We start from the raw sequence: 16,686 nt of genomic DNA, 5'->3' as shown, positions 1-16,686 counted from the left end.
GAGAAGATACAACTTGATGTGGTCAGCTAGAACAACAAAAAAAGCACTAAGGGGCATGAATAAGCAAAGAATTACATACTCCAATGACACCAGTAATACCAGCAGGCAGAACAGTAACAACAAACAACACAGTAGCATTACACCATTCAAGCTGAGATAGTGTAAGGACTGCAGAAATTCACCAGGCCTCAAGGCATACATGCTGAGGAAATATGGAATAAAAGTTGTACTTCAGCAGGAGGTATCTGAATGGAGAAGAAGGAGGCATGGGCTTTTTTTTCTCCCTTCTCATTTTAGCACCCTGTGGCAAAATCAGGGTTCCATGGAGTTGAATGAAAAACCTGAAAATCCCATTACTTGGCACAGGATTTGATTTCCTTCATCTTTTAAAAGCCATTTAGATAACAGAAAAATCAGAGCAAATTACAGGGGAAGTCTTTGGGGTCTGGCACCCCAGTGAATCTACAGGTTTTTTCCCAAAATGCTCAATTCTCAGCTGATGAAAGCTAGTACATATTCTCAGTCTTTAATACCCGAGTGATCTTTCCTTGAACTTCTAGGACCTGAGGTCACTTGCTCCAACTGTGATTTCAGCAGCCAGAATTTTTAAGTCAAACTCCTTAAATGCTTGAATCAAGTGGATATTTAAACCCCTCAGATTCAAGGAATCAGCCTTGATGAGTCAGAGGGAAAAGACTGCTCCTGTGATTGATCACATTAGTGACTCAAAGCCCAAGTACACATTTGTACAAACTAAACTGTCCTCAGGTCTCATAAAACACCGTGCCAGATGTTTTGCATTAAAGTCATACCAGTCTCTGAAAGCCAAGCAGTTTGCAAAACATTAGGATTAATAATTCTTGGCATTGAATGTACACAGCCAAAGCTTCTGCCTTGGAGAGTTTGTAGTTTAAGTGGTATAGGCAGAACTGGCAGGCACAAATGCAGCTCCGGACCTAGCCTGTTCCTGGGGAAACTGAGGGTGAAACCTCTCAGGCTCCCAGGCAGATCTCAGTGCAGCTGTGCTGGAGCTGACAGCTCTTACCAGGAGCACTAGACCTTCCTCTGTAATCATGAGAGGTTGAGCCCCAGAATGCATCGTCAGCACATAGGAGCCCCTGCAGCACTTCTGCAGCTCCTAATACTCGGCAAAAGAGGCCCTGTCAGTCATGCTGCACACTGAACTAAACTTCCAGACACATCTGATGAATCACAAGTGCAGAACTCAGAGGGCTGCAAAATACCTCGAGACTTGTTTGTGCCAGATTTCTTAAGAAGTTTGAATTAGCTAAAGAAGTGAATCAAATTGCTGTGGAATTTTAAAACTAGATTGAGCTTCTATGTCCATATTTTGAAAAGGGAATAGTCTTGCTCCGGAAGCTTCATGGAGGCCACCCTTCCTCTGAATTGGGAAGTCATGCAGTGTGCAGTGCAGTGCAGCTGATCTATCTTAGATGCAGAATTACCTCACTTGAGGTGTAGCTATCCTTTGTGGTGACATCAGACATGGGAGTGGAGCCTTCTTGACTCACAGTGGAGTTCAGCCATTATTCCCATGAAAATTGTCTCTATTGAATGCCACTGTGGCTTCAAAGTTTGGACAACTCACCTTCCTGACGTGTGTATTATCGAGAAACGAGAAGAAACCAAATAAAAAGTGAGCAAGCAAGTCAGTGTAAACCAAGGGTGCCCACCATGACAGGCAGATAAATATCCTGGGAACAATGCAACAGTCCCCATTCTTCACACAATGAGTGTGTAAATGCTATGAGATCGATTAGAAATGTGACATCTCAAAATCCCCCTCTGCTGTGCTTGTTAGCTGGATGGAGCCCAGTGCCCCAGGATGGAGAAAGGCAGAGCAGCTCACTGAAGTAAAGCCACACTTCAGGAGGAGCTGTTGTAGATGGAGACTCAGGGAGGCTGAAGCTGGACCAGAAGCATGTGTCTCAATGGCTGACTGGGTCCTTCACAGGTTTCCCATCTACATGCAAAAATTCCCTTTATTGCTGCAGCCCAACATTTTGGTCTCTCAACCACCTTCACTGCATTCAGAGGGTTATGTGCTCATCTGCAGGGGAACAAGCAGCTAGGGATGATGTACCTTGTGCAGCTACCTCTGTAGCTTCACACCTCCTCTTGGTCCCCAAAGTTGGATGTTCAGCCCCCAAAAAGGATCTAGTGAAGGATGGCCAAAAAACTAGCCTGAAAGTAGTTTGAAGAGAGAAAGAAAGCAGCAGCAAAGGAAAACACTGCTCTGCAAGGTTTCAATGTACCAAGTCCCCATCATCTGCCTACATTTTGCCCACACACCATTTAATCAGCGTGCCAGGGAGCCTGGCTCTCTGCCAGTGGGAATGCAGATACTGACAATTTGTCCAAAGTGCAGTCAGAAATTGCAGCTAAAAGGAAAGAGCACTTCACTTTTTAATTCTGCGTGTGTATGTATATAGGCTTTTTTTCTCCCATGAAACAATTACAACCTCAAACTGCCGCCCACACTTCAGTTGCCTGAGAAACGCAGTGTGGGTACGGCTGTGGTAACAGGACTCGGGTTTTACACCATTCCTGCTATCATTGGCTGGCTGCAAGGCCCCCACAAAACTGTCCCGGCAGCTAGATGTGGAAAGTATTCCTGTCCCAGGCACAGACCACTGCAAATATCTGGCAAGATGGGCACCCCTAGTGTCTCTATTACTCAGGTAATAAATTATACTGCTAATGGCATTGGCTCCATCCATCCCTGTCTCAGTATTTGTACTAACAGAGGGTTCTCTGCCTGGTTCAGCCTGGGATGGGATGGGACTGGAAGCAGAACACACCAAGAGCTGGCTATCACATATGCATTTCTGACTGGAGAGGAGCATTTTCTACACCCACCCTCACAGCAGCATCCCCGTCACCACCTTGATCAAAATCATGTCTTCTCAAAGGACAGGACACATGACTGTGATGAAGACTGCACTTGCAGCAAGTGTTCAGTGACTCCCATCTTGGTTTGCAAGTCCTGACTGGAATTACCCTAAAAAGAAGTGTACTTTGTTTGCACTGGACATTTGAGCAGAGGAGAGGGTTGCCCAAGCTGACTAATAATATTCACCTTCCAAAGAGTTGATGGAGCATATCTACAATGTACTTCTGAGTGAGGTAGAGCAGAAAGATGACTTCCGGCTGAACCAAAAACATTTTCTTGGAGAGGAAGAAAGCAAACCATACCCACCCACCTAAACCACTTATTCTGAACATTCTTAGTATAGTGAGAGTGGAAAAAAGGTTTCAGCTGGCTTTTGGGTTTTCTTTCTGTCCTTTCAGCAAAGAAACACCCCCCATCCTGCAGACAGTGAGCAGCCCCAGGGATGCTGCAGGAAGGAATATTTACCTTGGTTAGATATTACCATACCTTACCCCTGAAGGCTAGTGCACAGCATACTTTCCAGACCCTACGGCAAGCCCTGGCAGTATTCAAAATGCCTCTGCACATAATGGGTGAATAAGAACTTTTAACCAAAAGAGCACTCTGATAAAGGGAGTGGTTAGGCAACCTTCACAAGAGGCTGGTCCTTTCCTATTAATGGATTGTCTTTTCCAAGTGGTAGTTGAATCTGTGTACTGTTCAGTTGCCTTCCATGCTTTTTCTTTACAGTCTTGTTCAGTTTTTGTCTTCCCTCTGGCTTTCAAATAAATCCTCTTCCTTTGGGCAAACCTTCCTTGCAGTCTTCTTTTCCACAGTTTTCTGTCTTCAATGCTATATTCTGCTCTCTTCCGCAGATTTTTAGCCATCTGTGCATCTCCTGTACGTTTTAAGACTGTGCATCATAAAGGCCTTTCAGTACCTTTACACACGCAGACAAGCGGTGTTAGCTGAGAAAATAGTGCTTGTACACTATGGAAGTCTTTCCCTGAGATTTTAACTCGCAGACCTCGCTTTCTCAAGATGTCATTTTTACGGTGTTTGCATACTCAAGACTCATCCTATTTAGCTTGTGGCCTGTGATCACTGGCATAATTCAAATATTTACAAATATTCCTGCAAGCATCCTTGCAATAGTCAATGTTGCTGAAGCAACTTAAGACGAGGTATAAAATGTTCTTTCCCTCAATGTAACTGCTACTTCAGGAAGCAACTCCCTCCATTTAGACTGCAATTTCAAGATGTAAGTGCTGTAACAAAGTTACAGGCTTTAGTGATTAGCAACACGCTACTAAGGAACTGGTCAATCTATTAAGTAATCAATGTATGATTAGCAAACAAACACACCACTACTGCTAATCTGCAATTATACTATTTTCTACCCTGCTACACACAATTACAAAAAGTGCTTATATCACACTCTTAAATCTTATGAATCAAATCCAACAACTATTCACTTACAAATCTATCACTTTACCTCTTTACATGACATATCATCACAGTGGAAATCTATCTCTCTGAAGCCTACCCTCTCACAGCAAGTTTTTCAGACACAGTCCTGAAGGAAATTCCTGGCAGATCAGGCTGCAAATCAGCAATGCATCTGTAGGCGACTGCAATCCTCCTTTCAGAAGGTCCTCTCTTCTTTTGTTCTTTATCAGATTTTTTTTTCCTTATCCATCACTATTTCTATTTCCTAGAACAACCTTTTTGCCACTCTTGTGCCTCCTCTTCTCTGCCCAGGTTCCTCCTTAAGACACACCCCTTGTTAGTTTATCTTCACTGGTCAAATTCAACAAAATCTGTTCCAAAGTCTTGACTTCCCAAGGTTGTTATTGGGGCAAACTCAGCCTATTATTGATACACCCTGCCTGGGAAGAAGGGACAAAAACATTCCCACAAACTTTCAGTTCATAATAGCAACACATTACCTCCACATTCTCCAAGGCAAATAAGTCTACTTAGTCTTGATTCCTTCACCTGATCCCAGTTTAGCTCGTCTTTGCATCTTATTGTGACAAGCAGGCCAGCAAAACAAAACCCCACATCATTTACATACTGACCTATCCAAAAACTAGCTGTGGAATGTGAGCACAACAAAGCAAACTGGTAAGGTGGACAGCTGCAACTCATGTTTTCTAGGATGGCCCTTTTTCTGGGAAAAGTAGTCAGTATAGTGGCTGACATAAATTGAGAAACATCAGTTTAGTAGAAAATATGGAAAGAAACAGATGCAATGTGCGATGACCTGAAAAATGAAAACCTGGATTATCATCACAGGATTTTTCTTCCAGCTCTACCTTAAAAGCTACTGGGTATTTTTGCCCTTACCTTGTAGATTAGGAGGCCACTGGGGTACATCAGTGCTCTGATGGGTAAATACTTTCTTCTCATTTCCAATCTAGAGGTAATCATGACAATTTCAGACCAAACTGTGCATTACTTTGAGGTAAGTCTCTTTCTCATGCTACATTATTTATAAATACCCAAAGAGATGTGTAGCTGCTGTAGACTGTGGAGGTTTCTCCTGCATACACAAACTAGCCTTTTCAGTCTTCCTTGATAATTATATTCTGTACTTGGAAACTTGAACTGAAAATGGACAATGAAGAGAATATTAATGCATCTGTCTTTCACTTTGCACATGTTCTGTCATTTTGTTCTAGCTCATTGCATTGTGAACAACGTGATGTGACTAATGATTCCAGGTAGAAAAACCACCAGAAAATGCTCAGCGTTGACTCTGTCAGCTAGGAAGAAACAATAAGAAAAGATGTGGTGAGCAGTACTGACATTAACATTCAGACACAGTTCAAACATTCATTTGGCTTCGAGGAGGCATTTAATACATCTTTGTAAAATACTCCCACCCATCCTTACCACCACTTTGTTTAGTCTTTTCATTAGAAACATATTAATCCAGAAGCATGCACTGGAATCAAAAATCCCAAGTGCTTTGAAGCAACCAGGATAGTACAACAACGAAAAAACCTGATATCCCAAGGCATAGTGTGAAAAAACAATCAAACACAGAGCTATCGCAAGTGTGAAAGTCTTACCATTCATCTAAAGGCAACATGCTGAGGAAAAATATAAAGAAACAGTCACCTCAAGATAGTCAAACATTCGCGGAAATCTTGGTAAGAAACGGCATGTCTTCCTTATTATTGTTCCAAGTACAAGCCGCTAACCCTGTTGTAAAGCTTGGGCATGCCCCACCTGTGTTGGACACTGTGTGACCCACTCCCCACACAGTGTACTAAATTATCATATTGAGCTATGTCCAATCCAAGAACTGCAAGCACAACACTGTTCACTGCATTGTCCAGATTGTTTCTCCTTACTTTAGATAGGCATAGTTTCTTAACCACTCCCACGTCTGCTTTTTTACACTCCATCTTTTTCTTTAGTGCCTGACTCTTCTGCGTTTCATAGGTCCTTTCTTCCCACACGCTATATCAGCAGCAATTCCCAACCTCAACAGTGACCTCCCCATACAAATTTTGAGATCAACTCCCAGTCATTTCTGAACAGCTGTTTACTGCAGCCTTGCTGTTTTAATCCACATGCTGGTAAACCCATTTTAAATCAGTTAATTCTCTTCTTGCCGTCTCTTCACAGCAAGCAGTGGTAGCTCTGCAGGCTACACACCCTGAAACAGCTGGAAGGGATGCCACCTCTTGTACAGGTGCAGAAGGAAGACAGAAGTGCTCCAGCTGCCATCACACAGGACTAACGTGCACGAAGTGCCACTGGCTCCATTGGTTACCCCAACCGCAGGTCAGATCCAGACTGTAAGCTTCAGCTCAGGAAACCTTAAAGCTACTGACTGCCAGGAGTCAGCCAATGTAAAGCCACCTTCATGTTCTTATTTGTAGGAACAACTGTCAGGGTTCAAATAAAAAACATTCAGCTGCAGAACATGAAATACATTTGGTTTATTTCTTTCTAAAGTTTGTACATATACATATATCATTATACATATGTGAGATCCTTCAATAGGGTTGCTTGAGTTCAATGACATAAAAATTATTGGGAAGCTTGCAGGCTTTTTGTTGCCCGTAAGCAACGTTTATTCCAACTTATAAAAACACAGAGGAACAGAGTTATAGTCAGGAACATGGACACAAGAGAGAAGTCTACTTTATATCTCACAGTTTCAATACATCAAAGGCAAATTATTTGTCTGTATACTGTAGGCTTACTTTATCAGCAATGATAAAATAGAGGAAAATATTTATATACAGTCACCTCAAGTGAAAAATAAAGCAATGTAAACTTAAATTCCAAAATATTATTTTAAATGATATAACAATATCCCCAAAAGTCCTTCTTCCAAGGGGAAGAGGACTGATTAAGTGCCTTCATTTATCAGGAAATGATCATTCTAGTACCAGATACATGAAGCAGAATAAGGGAGGGCATCCTGTGATACCTGTAGAAAAGAGTGACAACTCTGCTTCAGGAAAGCATCTCTGTGTAAGCAAGTATATGTTTGAGTCCTTATGGACATCAGCAGCACATGGAAAAATTTCCCCTGAACCAGGGCTTGACCTAAGTCTGCACAGCTCTGACTCCAACCATCCAGTCTGTTTTACTGGCCATGCCTATTCCCAGGGACAAAACAGGGTGTCCTGGTGGTAGGATAGCATCAAACCTGAGATGATGACCTCCCTAAGAGTCAGAACAGTAAATTCCATGCTGCTGGAAAAGATTTAATGGCTACCTCAATGTTGTTGCTTCACAGCAGACCAAGAAGCTACCACAAAGCAGTGAGACTGGGACTGTGTCTCTAGTGTATTACATGAACAACACTCCAGCAATTCAGTGATGAGAGTAAACTGAATTCAAGCTTACCAGAAAGAAGGTTCCTACAAATCACAAAAGGGATAGGAGACCACCCAGAGGAAAGGTCTTGCAAGGACTTCTGTCAAGCCCTGGAAGGTTAGTTCTGCACACAAGAGATGTATAAGGTGTATGTACATGTGCAAAATATTTTTCTGCACTACCACTTCTGAGAGTTATGCTTCCCATACGGCTACCAAGCAACATTGACTGAAAATTCAGCCCTCTTTCTCAGCCTAAGAGAAAACAACATAGCAACAGCTCAGGTGGAGGGTAAATGACATTTCTTACCTGAAACCCAGACTCAGTACGTACCCACATCTTCCCATCACCCTGAAGGGCAGGAAACCCCAGGGAGAAGCCCCAATATCTGAAAAAAGACTGCAGGACTACAGCTTGCCTAAAGCAGGATGACAAGGTGGTCCCCTTCATTTCATTCTGAGCTGCAGCTCACTCATGTCTCAGTTCTGCACAACATAATCACCCTGGCTGTGGTCCAGTGAAGTGCAAAGGCATAGAGTTTCACTGAAGTTGCTCAAGTGCTTCAACCTAACCGCATGACAGAGTTTTATGACTCCAGGTAAGAACCACACCCTCAGATTTTGTTCTCTCTTTCTAAGTATAATGCAGATCATGCTACTGCTGCCCTTACTAGAAACCCACTGGGTTTCCCTATATCTTTTTCCTCAGACCAGCAACTTGTTAAAACGTTGTTTAATGCTCCCAAGGGAAACCTCTGGGATGCATATGGGATGCTCAGGAGGTATTTTAGCCCTGCTCCTCTTCTTTTACCTGCTGATGAGCCACTCTTCTGGAAATTTGTACAGTTGCAGAAAATAAACCCCCTCACTACTGCTGTACGGCTGTATCTGCAGGAGATATCACAGGCACCTGTCCTTCTTGGACACTTTGGACATGATGTCCCTTTGCTGAATTTTCACAGAGCAAGGTCAACGTTTTCAGAAGTAAAGCTGTGTATTAGATCCCCAGAGCATGATTTTCAGAAGAAGTCAGCATGGATGCTCCTTGTACAGGCATTGGCTGATAAGAACAGGGAGACTGTCAGCCCAGTGTTAAGCTAGCAGAAAATTCCACCCACCAACTCTTGCTTAGACTCTCAAATATATGCCTTGCTTTCAACATGCAGAACAGGCAGCCCCTGGTGGACAACACATGAAGATCAAGGCAGATCAAAGTATACCATAAATCTGCAGAAGCTCTGATAGCTGCTTAACCTCATTTAAGAACAATTCGAACAAGAAACATCCTAACGTTTGCAGTTGCTGAAGCGCTTTGACCAAATAAGCCTCAGAAAAGAACAGCAGCTTTGCAGTGCTGAGCCATAGAAGCCATACTAATGAAATACACATACCTATAGGCATCACTTAAACATGTTCACCAAATAATGTAAGCCTCAGAGTGTACCTCAGACAGAGGAATTTTAAAGTTTTTAAAAAGCCAAAAAACTCTGTCCTTTTAGCCAAATTATAATTCTAGACTCAAGTAAGAGGACACAGTTGTCATGAATATGTACAAATTTAAAAAAAACCCAACCACAACCCACCCCTGTTCTCATCCTACAGTCTTTCAGAATCTGACAGCTCTGAGCATGAGATTTTCATAAGTGTATGAGTTAAGACTTATATTACCAGTAGAGTTTGCCCTGTGTGGTGACACAGGCTGGATAGCATTTCTCTCCCTCCTCCCAGCAAGAGGCTAAGGGGAGTTGGAGGATTTTGTTTCAAACAAGTCTCCATGGCAGCCTAGCTAGCTGCTCTGTCAGTACACCATGGCACTCAATTAGCTCAAGCTGAAACCAAACCTCTTTAGGCAAAATGTATCTTTTTGTGCTCCTCTCATTTGGGTGAGCTACAGACAGGACCACTGCTAGAATGGCTACTAATTGCAGTGTTTTATTTTAGAGAAAAATCCTTGTGACTTGTTGCACTTTAAATTCTTGCACTGCTAAGTGATGTACCTTTACTGGTCCAAATGAACCTTTAGCCTGCACCCCAGCTGGTTCCTAGACCAGATTTAAAAGCAGATGCCATGGGAAGTCCCTCACTAATTAAACAGCTGTAATTTTTATGAAATAATTAAGCGTTCAAAGGTGAGGAAGAGAGAACATTTTGAACTAGTTTAAATTTGCTCTTTCTGACCACAAGGGCAAAGTCATGTCAATGGTCCAACGTTTGGGAAAGTTCTTGCTTGCATTTGGTAAGGGATGCTCTAATAAATAACTAAAACACAACCCTAATACAGCTAGAAAAATATATAAGAAAGGGACATCCTCTCAGGCAAGGCTGGGCCTGCTTCCTTTCAGTGTTCATCTGTATGTTGCCATCAGCAAAACAGATACTCCCAGATGGCATTCAGACTTTTTCCAAGGACCTCCTTGCTCTCATGTAAACCAGTCTCCTCACAAAGGGACTGTGGTACCTCTGGATAAGGGTGCTGCTGCCTCAGTGAAGAAAAGCAACAGGTGGTAAGGACAGCTCCTCAAGCAGCACAGACTAGAGAGAAAAGGAAGACAGCATTTCTCATTACCTCCAGCACTGAGGGCAATGCTAGAGCTCAGTCTCCAGCAGGTGACCAGCCATGGAGGGTGGCTTCTTCCTACACCTTCATTGTCCTGTGTACTGGTGCTCAGCTGAGGTGGGATCATTTCTCTGAATGCTGACAAAGCCTCTTCTTCCTGGAGCTCACGTCCCCACAGTGAAGCTCCAGGTGAAGCAGCTCACTATGCTGCACCTATGCTGCTGGGAGAGCTCTGGGGGAGAGGAGAGGCCAGATGTACTGCTTCTATATGCACTAAAAATATCCTTTAAAAAGCACAAGCTGCAGACTAGCTTCTTCTGAGACAGCTTCTATGGTTCATTCCTCTAGGCAGCCTAGATACCAGATGCTGAGAACACATGCTGGAGAGCAATGATTGTGCTCTGACAAGAAATGTGGACTTCCTAACTGCCCCCTCAGAGCAGATGTGAAATCCCAGAGCCTGGGGAGATCAATACTGGAGAAAATTTAAAGAAGCAGCAAGTTGTAGGATTACTTGCAATAAGATGTGTATCCTGCCTTTGACCCCGAAAAAGCAGGCAGTATTTCCAACAACTTGGATACTAGAAGAGTAGGAATGTTGCAAGTGTCTGGCCTAAGTGCAGGAGGGGGGACTTTGCATTCCTGCCATACAACTAGAGGATCACAGCAGTCTAAAACCTGGTCTCGCACCTCCCAGCTATAACTGTGGCTGGAAACACAGGCTACTGACAAGCACAGTGACAAAGCTGTTCACAGGGTTATCCATTCAACACAGCACTGCTTCAGAGCAGGTTTTCTCAATGCAAGATGGAAGAGTCAAATTTTCTGGATTTCTGCAAGCATGGAAGGGAACAGACCTGTTATACAGAAGCAGCTGAGGTGCTAAGATGACAGACAAGAGCAGCTTGTCAGAAAAGGAGGAGGAGCTGTCAGACTAACTGCAATAAGACTAAAATTTATTTAAAAATGGAGAATGCAGACACAGTAAGCCATCTGCAGAGAAAAGCCTTTCCCACTTTCAAGAAGAACATTGCCATGCAATGCCTCCAAGAAGCCTGATGTCATCTCTGCCTTCCACCACTGCCATAATCACATCTTCACTGAATGGCCTGCTCCTGTCAAGCAAGACATTCATTTCCCCAATGGAGAAAGGCAAAAGTCTTGGCTTTTTCAAGCCAGAAGAGCAACCAGCCTTGTTATCCAAAAGCATTGCAGCTGTGAAAAGTCAGTGAACAATTCCAGTCCCTGGAGGTCTGCTAGGCCTAACTCCTCCTCAAAAGCAGGGCTGTGCAGAGCACTGCTCCCCAGGAGAGCTCCTTAATAGGGACAGATTGCAACCTGGGAGCAGGCAAGATCAGAGGGACTGTATTTTAGCGATGAGCTGTTACTAATCATTAGCAAGTTTCTGGTAATTTACAAGTGACTGGCTACAGACGAAAAGCTCTGAGTCGGCAACACAGCTGAACGGCATTCCCGCACAACTCTGCTGCATTAATCACTCTGCTGGCTGACTTATCTCTCTTCATCAACTAAAGACACAACATAAATACTGGATTTAGAAGCTGTAGTCATGTTCACTGGTTCATGCGTAATTTATCTGCAAGATGCAGACAAACACACAGCCAGTCCAGGGAGTCTCTTTTCACAGCCACTGATGAACAAAAGCCACCTCAACCAGTACCCTGCATCCTGCTGATTCATAGAGGAGAGTGTGGTTTCAGCTTCACGAGAGTATCTCACCGACTTTGGTTGCTGAGTGGGGAGAGGGGAAGGCAATCTTCCCTCTCTCCATCAGCTCTCTGCTGTCGGGTGCAAACTAATGGGGCCCTTTCCTGTCTCTCCTTCCTTAGCTGGGGATAGCAGATGGTTCAGCCCCTGGAGGATGCGTAAGCCAGCAACACTTCAGAGCAGGGTGGGCCCCTCCAGAACCGCTGTCTGCACCTTAAGAGAGGGGAAGTAGGGAGGTGTTGGCCCCAGCCTGCATCCCCACTCTCTACACACAGGCAGCGGCTTTGCCTGAGCAATGACAGCACAGTGGAGCAGGGAGGGTGACAAGGAAGAATGACACCTCCCTGCATCACCAATGCAAAGGCTCTCCCGCATGCACACATGCTCAGGGCGGCCAGCCAGCAACTCCTGCTTGCACTGAGCACACCCAGAAAACTGCAGGCTGCTCCAGTGATTTGCAGCTCAAGTCCCAGAGGAGGGATAGAAACCAGCAGAATATCCTTACATACTGCAACCAGAACTCTTGAATCATTGCAGTCTAGCACTGATCTCCCCTGAAGGCAAACATTTCAGCAAAGGGAGGCAGCGTGCAGGGTACCATGCAAAGCTACCTGGTCAGACTCTCAATGGTGCTACTGAAGGAGATGCACCACTCAGACCGCCTGAGAACTGGCCCCATCCTGTATATCAGGAGGGGAAAAAAACAAATTACATTACTGATTGGTAGATGAACCTATTCCCAAGGGAGGACAGGAATCTTAAGACTTTCACAGTGGGATCACATTCTATTCTTGGTCTCCAAAGCATGCATTTCTACACAGGTGCCTGGGATGCTTATAAATTGTAAAGCAACAGAAGAAAATGGCATTAATTAAAACTGGCGCAGAAACTATAAATTCTGGGTAAACTAATCTGCATGCCTCAGCAGTCTCAGCAAGACTGCTCTAAGCTCAACAAATGTTTAATGACTAAAAAATGCAGTGAAAAACTGCATTTGATATGCCCAGATGACACCTAAAAAAATACCCTAATCCATTTACAAGTATACATGGCAATAGATAATAAATAATGAAAAAATACATCTTTTTTGCAGCTCACTTTTTGATTTTTCCTATTGCTTCAAATCATCTTTTCTGCAATGACTTTGAAGAGGAATTACCCAGTTTCTGTGTCAAAGCTAGAAAATGCATTAAACAGGAGTAATTTCTTTTTGAGCTCAGCAATTTAACTGGAATTTTCAGCAACCAAAATACATTAAAAGCCAGGGAAGAAGAAAGTTGAATGTCACCTCTTTGCCTTATGAAGCAGTGCGCTCCATAAACACAAGAGGTTTGCCAAGCATGTTCTAGTCTGCCTTCAAAAACATCACCTAGTCAACCCAACCCTGCCAGCCAAGCAGGGCCATTTATAGACCCGCACCTTTTTTGGGTTTTGTTTCTGCTGCATGTACCCTACTGTCATATAAAATAATGTACTGGTTCTGGCTAAGACAGGATTAATTTTTGCAGCAGCCAGGCAAGGGCATGGCCTGGACTTGAAGGTTATTCTATACCATCTCATGTAATTTTCCAGCAACAGGGGAAGATGTCCCTTCTGGGTAGAGGTATTGGAAAGTAAGTGGTTGAGTATTGTTGGGTCTGTGTGGTGAGCATTCTTGAACATTCTGTTATTAATACTGTTGTTGTTTATTGTTCATTTTCTTATCTCATTGCTGTTTCCAGTAAATTGTTGTTATCTCGATCTGCGATCTTTGCTTTTTATGCCTTCAATTCTCCTCTCCAGCCCTTCCCTCTGCAAGGATGGGGAGGGGAAGAAGGAAGCAAGCAAGGACCATGTAGTTTGGAGACTCAGTGGGAACACTAAACTGGGGAACACCACTCCTAGATTATAACAGAGAGATCAAGTTTTCTTCCCAAATGTGCACTCAACATCCCTCAATTCAATCCCTTGAATTTCTTCTGTTCTGCTGGTTCGTTTTCAACCTCCAAAGCATGACAAACAGCTGCAGGGATCTACCTTTGTTACTCCTCCATGAGCTGTTGATATACCATTCTTAATTACTCCAAACCCGCCCAATGAGCACTACCATGCATCTCTCTACATTGAGTCTCCCTACTTAATTAAGCTGCACCACACCATTTTTGCTCCAGTAGCAGACGACATCTCCCTTCCTCAAGAAGAGAACTAAATGTTAACTCCACCTTAGTAGAATGCACAACTTCTAAAGCTGAAGCACTGCCAATTCCTACTCAGGACTCTGCAGCTTTTAGCAACGTTGCCAAGGTTAGGAGCCAACCTCCTGACTTTTAGCACAGAGCAGCCACTCTCAGTGGCAGATGCCAGATGGATGCGCATCCCAACATCACTCGTGTGAACAGTCTCACCTGATTTTGCTGCCAGGCTGCAGCTGCAAAGATCAATTTCCTCCAAAACCTCACATCTGAGAGTGCAACATCATTGTTACAGCCAACACCAGGAAAGCTGTTGCAGGGTGGTACTCGGTAGGGGAGGCAACTCATGCAGTGCCTGTTAAGGGCCTTTTCCCTCTGATCACCTCCAGTTCTGCCCAATGGACTGGCAGCTCAGTAAACTAGATGAATTGACTCAGTAGATGAATTGACTTGGACCCTTGGGAAGCCTGACAGAATACACATCAACTCAGGTAGCAATTTTTTTAATGTGTGGCTCTTTGCCTACTTGGGCTGAAAACACCAGTGAATTTCTAAACAGTCCTTGCACTGATCTTGACGTTCCTATATGCATTATTAATTGTACTCATCAAGAAGGCAGTCCTGTGCCAGGCACAACAGAATGAACAGCAAGGAGCAATTTTCAACTGGCCCTCAACTTTATCTCCCAAGGCGCTCTGTGGGAACGGCCAGTTTGGTTGTACCACTTCATGCAGGGAAAGGGCGACACAAAAGAGACCTGAGAGGGAGAGACCTGTCCAAGATCACCCTGTGGGCCAGTATAAAAACTGAGATTAAAACCCAGGCAACAGGAGAGCCAGCATTCTCTGCAGAGCCATGACACTGTCCAGACAAGAGGGGCTGGGAAGCAGGAATATTATTTCTATGTCATCTTTCTGCTCTCTGTGCCTGAAAACCACTGGCCACCCCAAGGGTCTATGGAACAAACAGGGGCCTTTAAGGTATGGAAAGATCTACCCATGGTGGTCTCTCCTGGCCCAGTGCTCCCCTTGGAAAGCCTGGCACAGGGTATGCAGAACTGTGAGGAGGCACCAGCCTCTTCCACCTATTTGTGAGCTGAAGAACGAAAATAGAGAACCGAGGAGAATCCCTTTCTGAAGAAAAAAGGCAAAGTGCTTTATCACTATGAGAGTAATTGAAAGCAGCTCTCTGTGCACACCAACAAGGAAACCCCTGGAAGGGGAAGCAACAGGACACAACATATCATAAGGCTCTATATAGCAGCTAAATGAGAGCGTATAGTTAAAAACTACACAGAGGCCCTTTGTCTTTAATATATAATTAATATATAATGCTAATGGCTGACATCTACAGCAGCCTTCTCTGCAAATTAATGTGAAGCCCAGGATAGTCATTCCAACTGGGTAATCCCTAATCTTCCTGACTGCAGAGACAGCATGGGTTTGGATGCCTTCCAGCCTGCAAACTCAGGAGAAGGATCTCTGCTTGGAAGGAAGCAAACAAATTATTCCAATGCCGTCATTCCAGCATTGCCAGAGGATTCCACGTTCCATTCCTTCGCACTTGTGTGTCCAGGGTCAATGCAGTAACAATAAGCAACAGTGACTGTTTACTGTACCACCTGCTGCTAAGTACCAGTACCAACATGCTCCATATTGTCAGGAAACTTGTGTTCCCAGCACCCTAGCCTCTAGTCAGCCTTCTGCAGCCGCATGTTTGCACAGCTTTTCTCACAGCTGCAGCTCACATTCACAGCACTGCAGCACTTGTCCAGTTATTTTTCCCACCCACCACGTAAATAAAGTGACAAGTGACTTGAGAGATGAAAGCCACATGCCGATGGGAGGAGATAAATGGGGAGGAGACAGAGTAAACGTCACAGCCCTCTACGCCTTCCCCAGCTCCTTTAAAAACAGAACAACACAAAAAAGTCCCGATGCTTCAATTGCTAAATGATAAATTAACAAAGCAAAGCAGGAGCAAAGACATCTCCCACAATCTGCACAGAAACAGCAAAATATACAATAGAAAATGTCACTAACACCCCATTCAGGCAGATGCACTTATTTTTTGTGAATGACAAGTTATTAAATGAAAACATTTTGACCACCAATACTTTGCTGCATGGCTGTTCCCCTAGTTGTCATTTCCACCCTAAGTGACCTTCTGCTTAATGCTGGGTGTTTCTGGCCTGTAGTCCTTCCTCTCCGAGACATTGCGTTTCACCTTGGCACTAACTGGAGACTCCTGATTCAAAGAAGGACTTGAGTGGGATTTCTTCAGTCCTGGCGCATCATTTTCTCCTCCGCTCAGCAGCTCCTTCACCCCTTCTTTCAGCAGGCCAACATAAATCTCATAGCGATTTTTCTAGGAAATGAAAAGAAAGGCCCAAATCAGTCTGGAGGAAATTCTGCAGGGGCACATGAGAGACCACCTAAGTAACTTAATGCTTTCTGCTGGCCTTGAAAGCCAGGAGCTCAAATGAGAATGTGA

The 16,686-nt window shown here is 44.0% G+C and overlaps 1 protein-coding gene across 4 annotated transcripts in view; it reads right to left on the bottom strand.

Annotated features, from left to right (window-relative positions):
* Window positions 1-6,957: 6,957 nt before the first annotated feature.
* The window catches only part of LOC134563821 (PH and SEC7 domain-containing protein 3-like), a 109,982-nt gene continuing 100,253 nt past the window's right edge, over window positions 6,958-16,686 (bottom strand). For all 4 annotated transcript variants that reach the window (XM_063422132.1, XM_063422134.1, XM_063422135.1 and 1 more), the window contains one exon: window positions 6,958-16,560. In XM_063422132.1, coding sequence (XP_063278202.1) covers window positions 16,348-16,560 — 213 coding nt within the window. In that variant the 3' untranslated portion in view covers window positions 6,958-16,347. The remainder of the gene's footprint in view (window positions 16,561-16,686) is intronic.

This window comes from Prinia subflava, chromosome Z (assembly GCF_021018805.1).
Source record: "Prinia subflava isolate CZ2003 ecotype Zambia chromosome Z, Cam_Psub_1.2, whole genome shotgun sequence".
NCBI classification, from domain to species: domain Eukaryota; kingdom Metazoa; phylum Chordata; class Aves; order Passeriformes; family Cisticolidae; genus Prinia; species Prinia subflava.
This window is presented reverse-complemented; position numbering and strand designations above follow the sequence as displayed.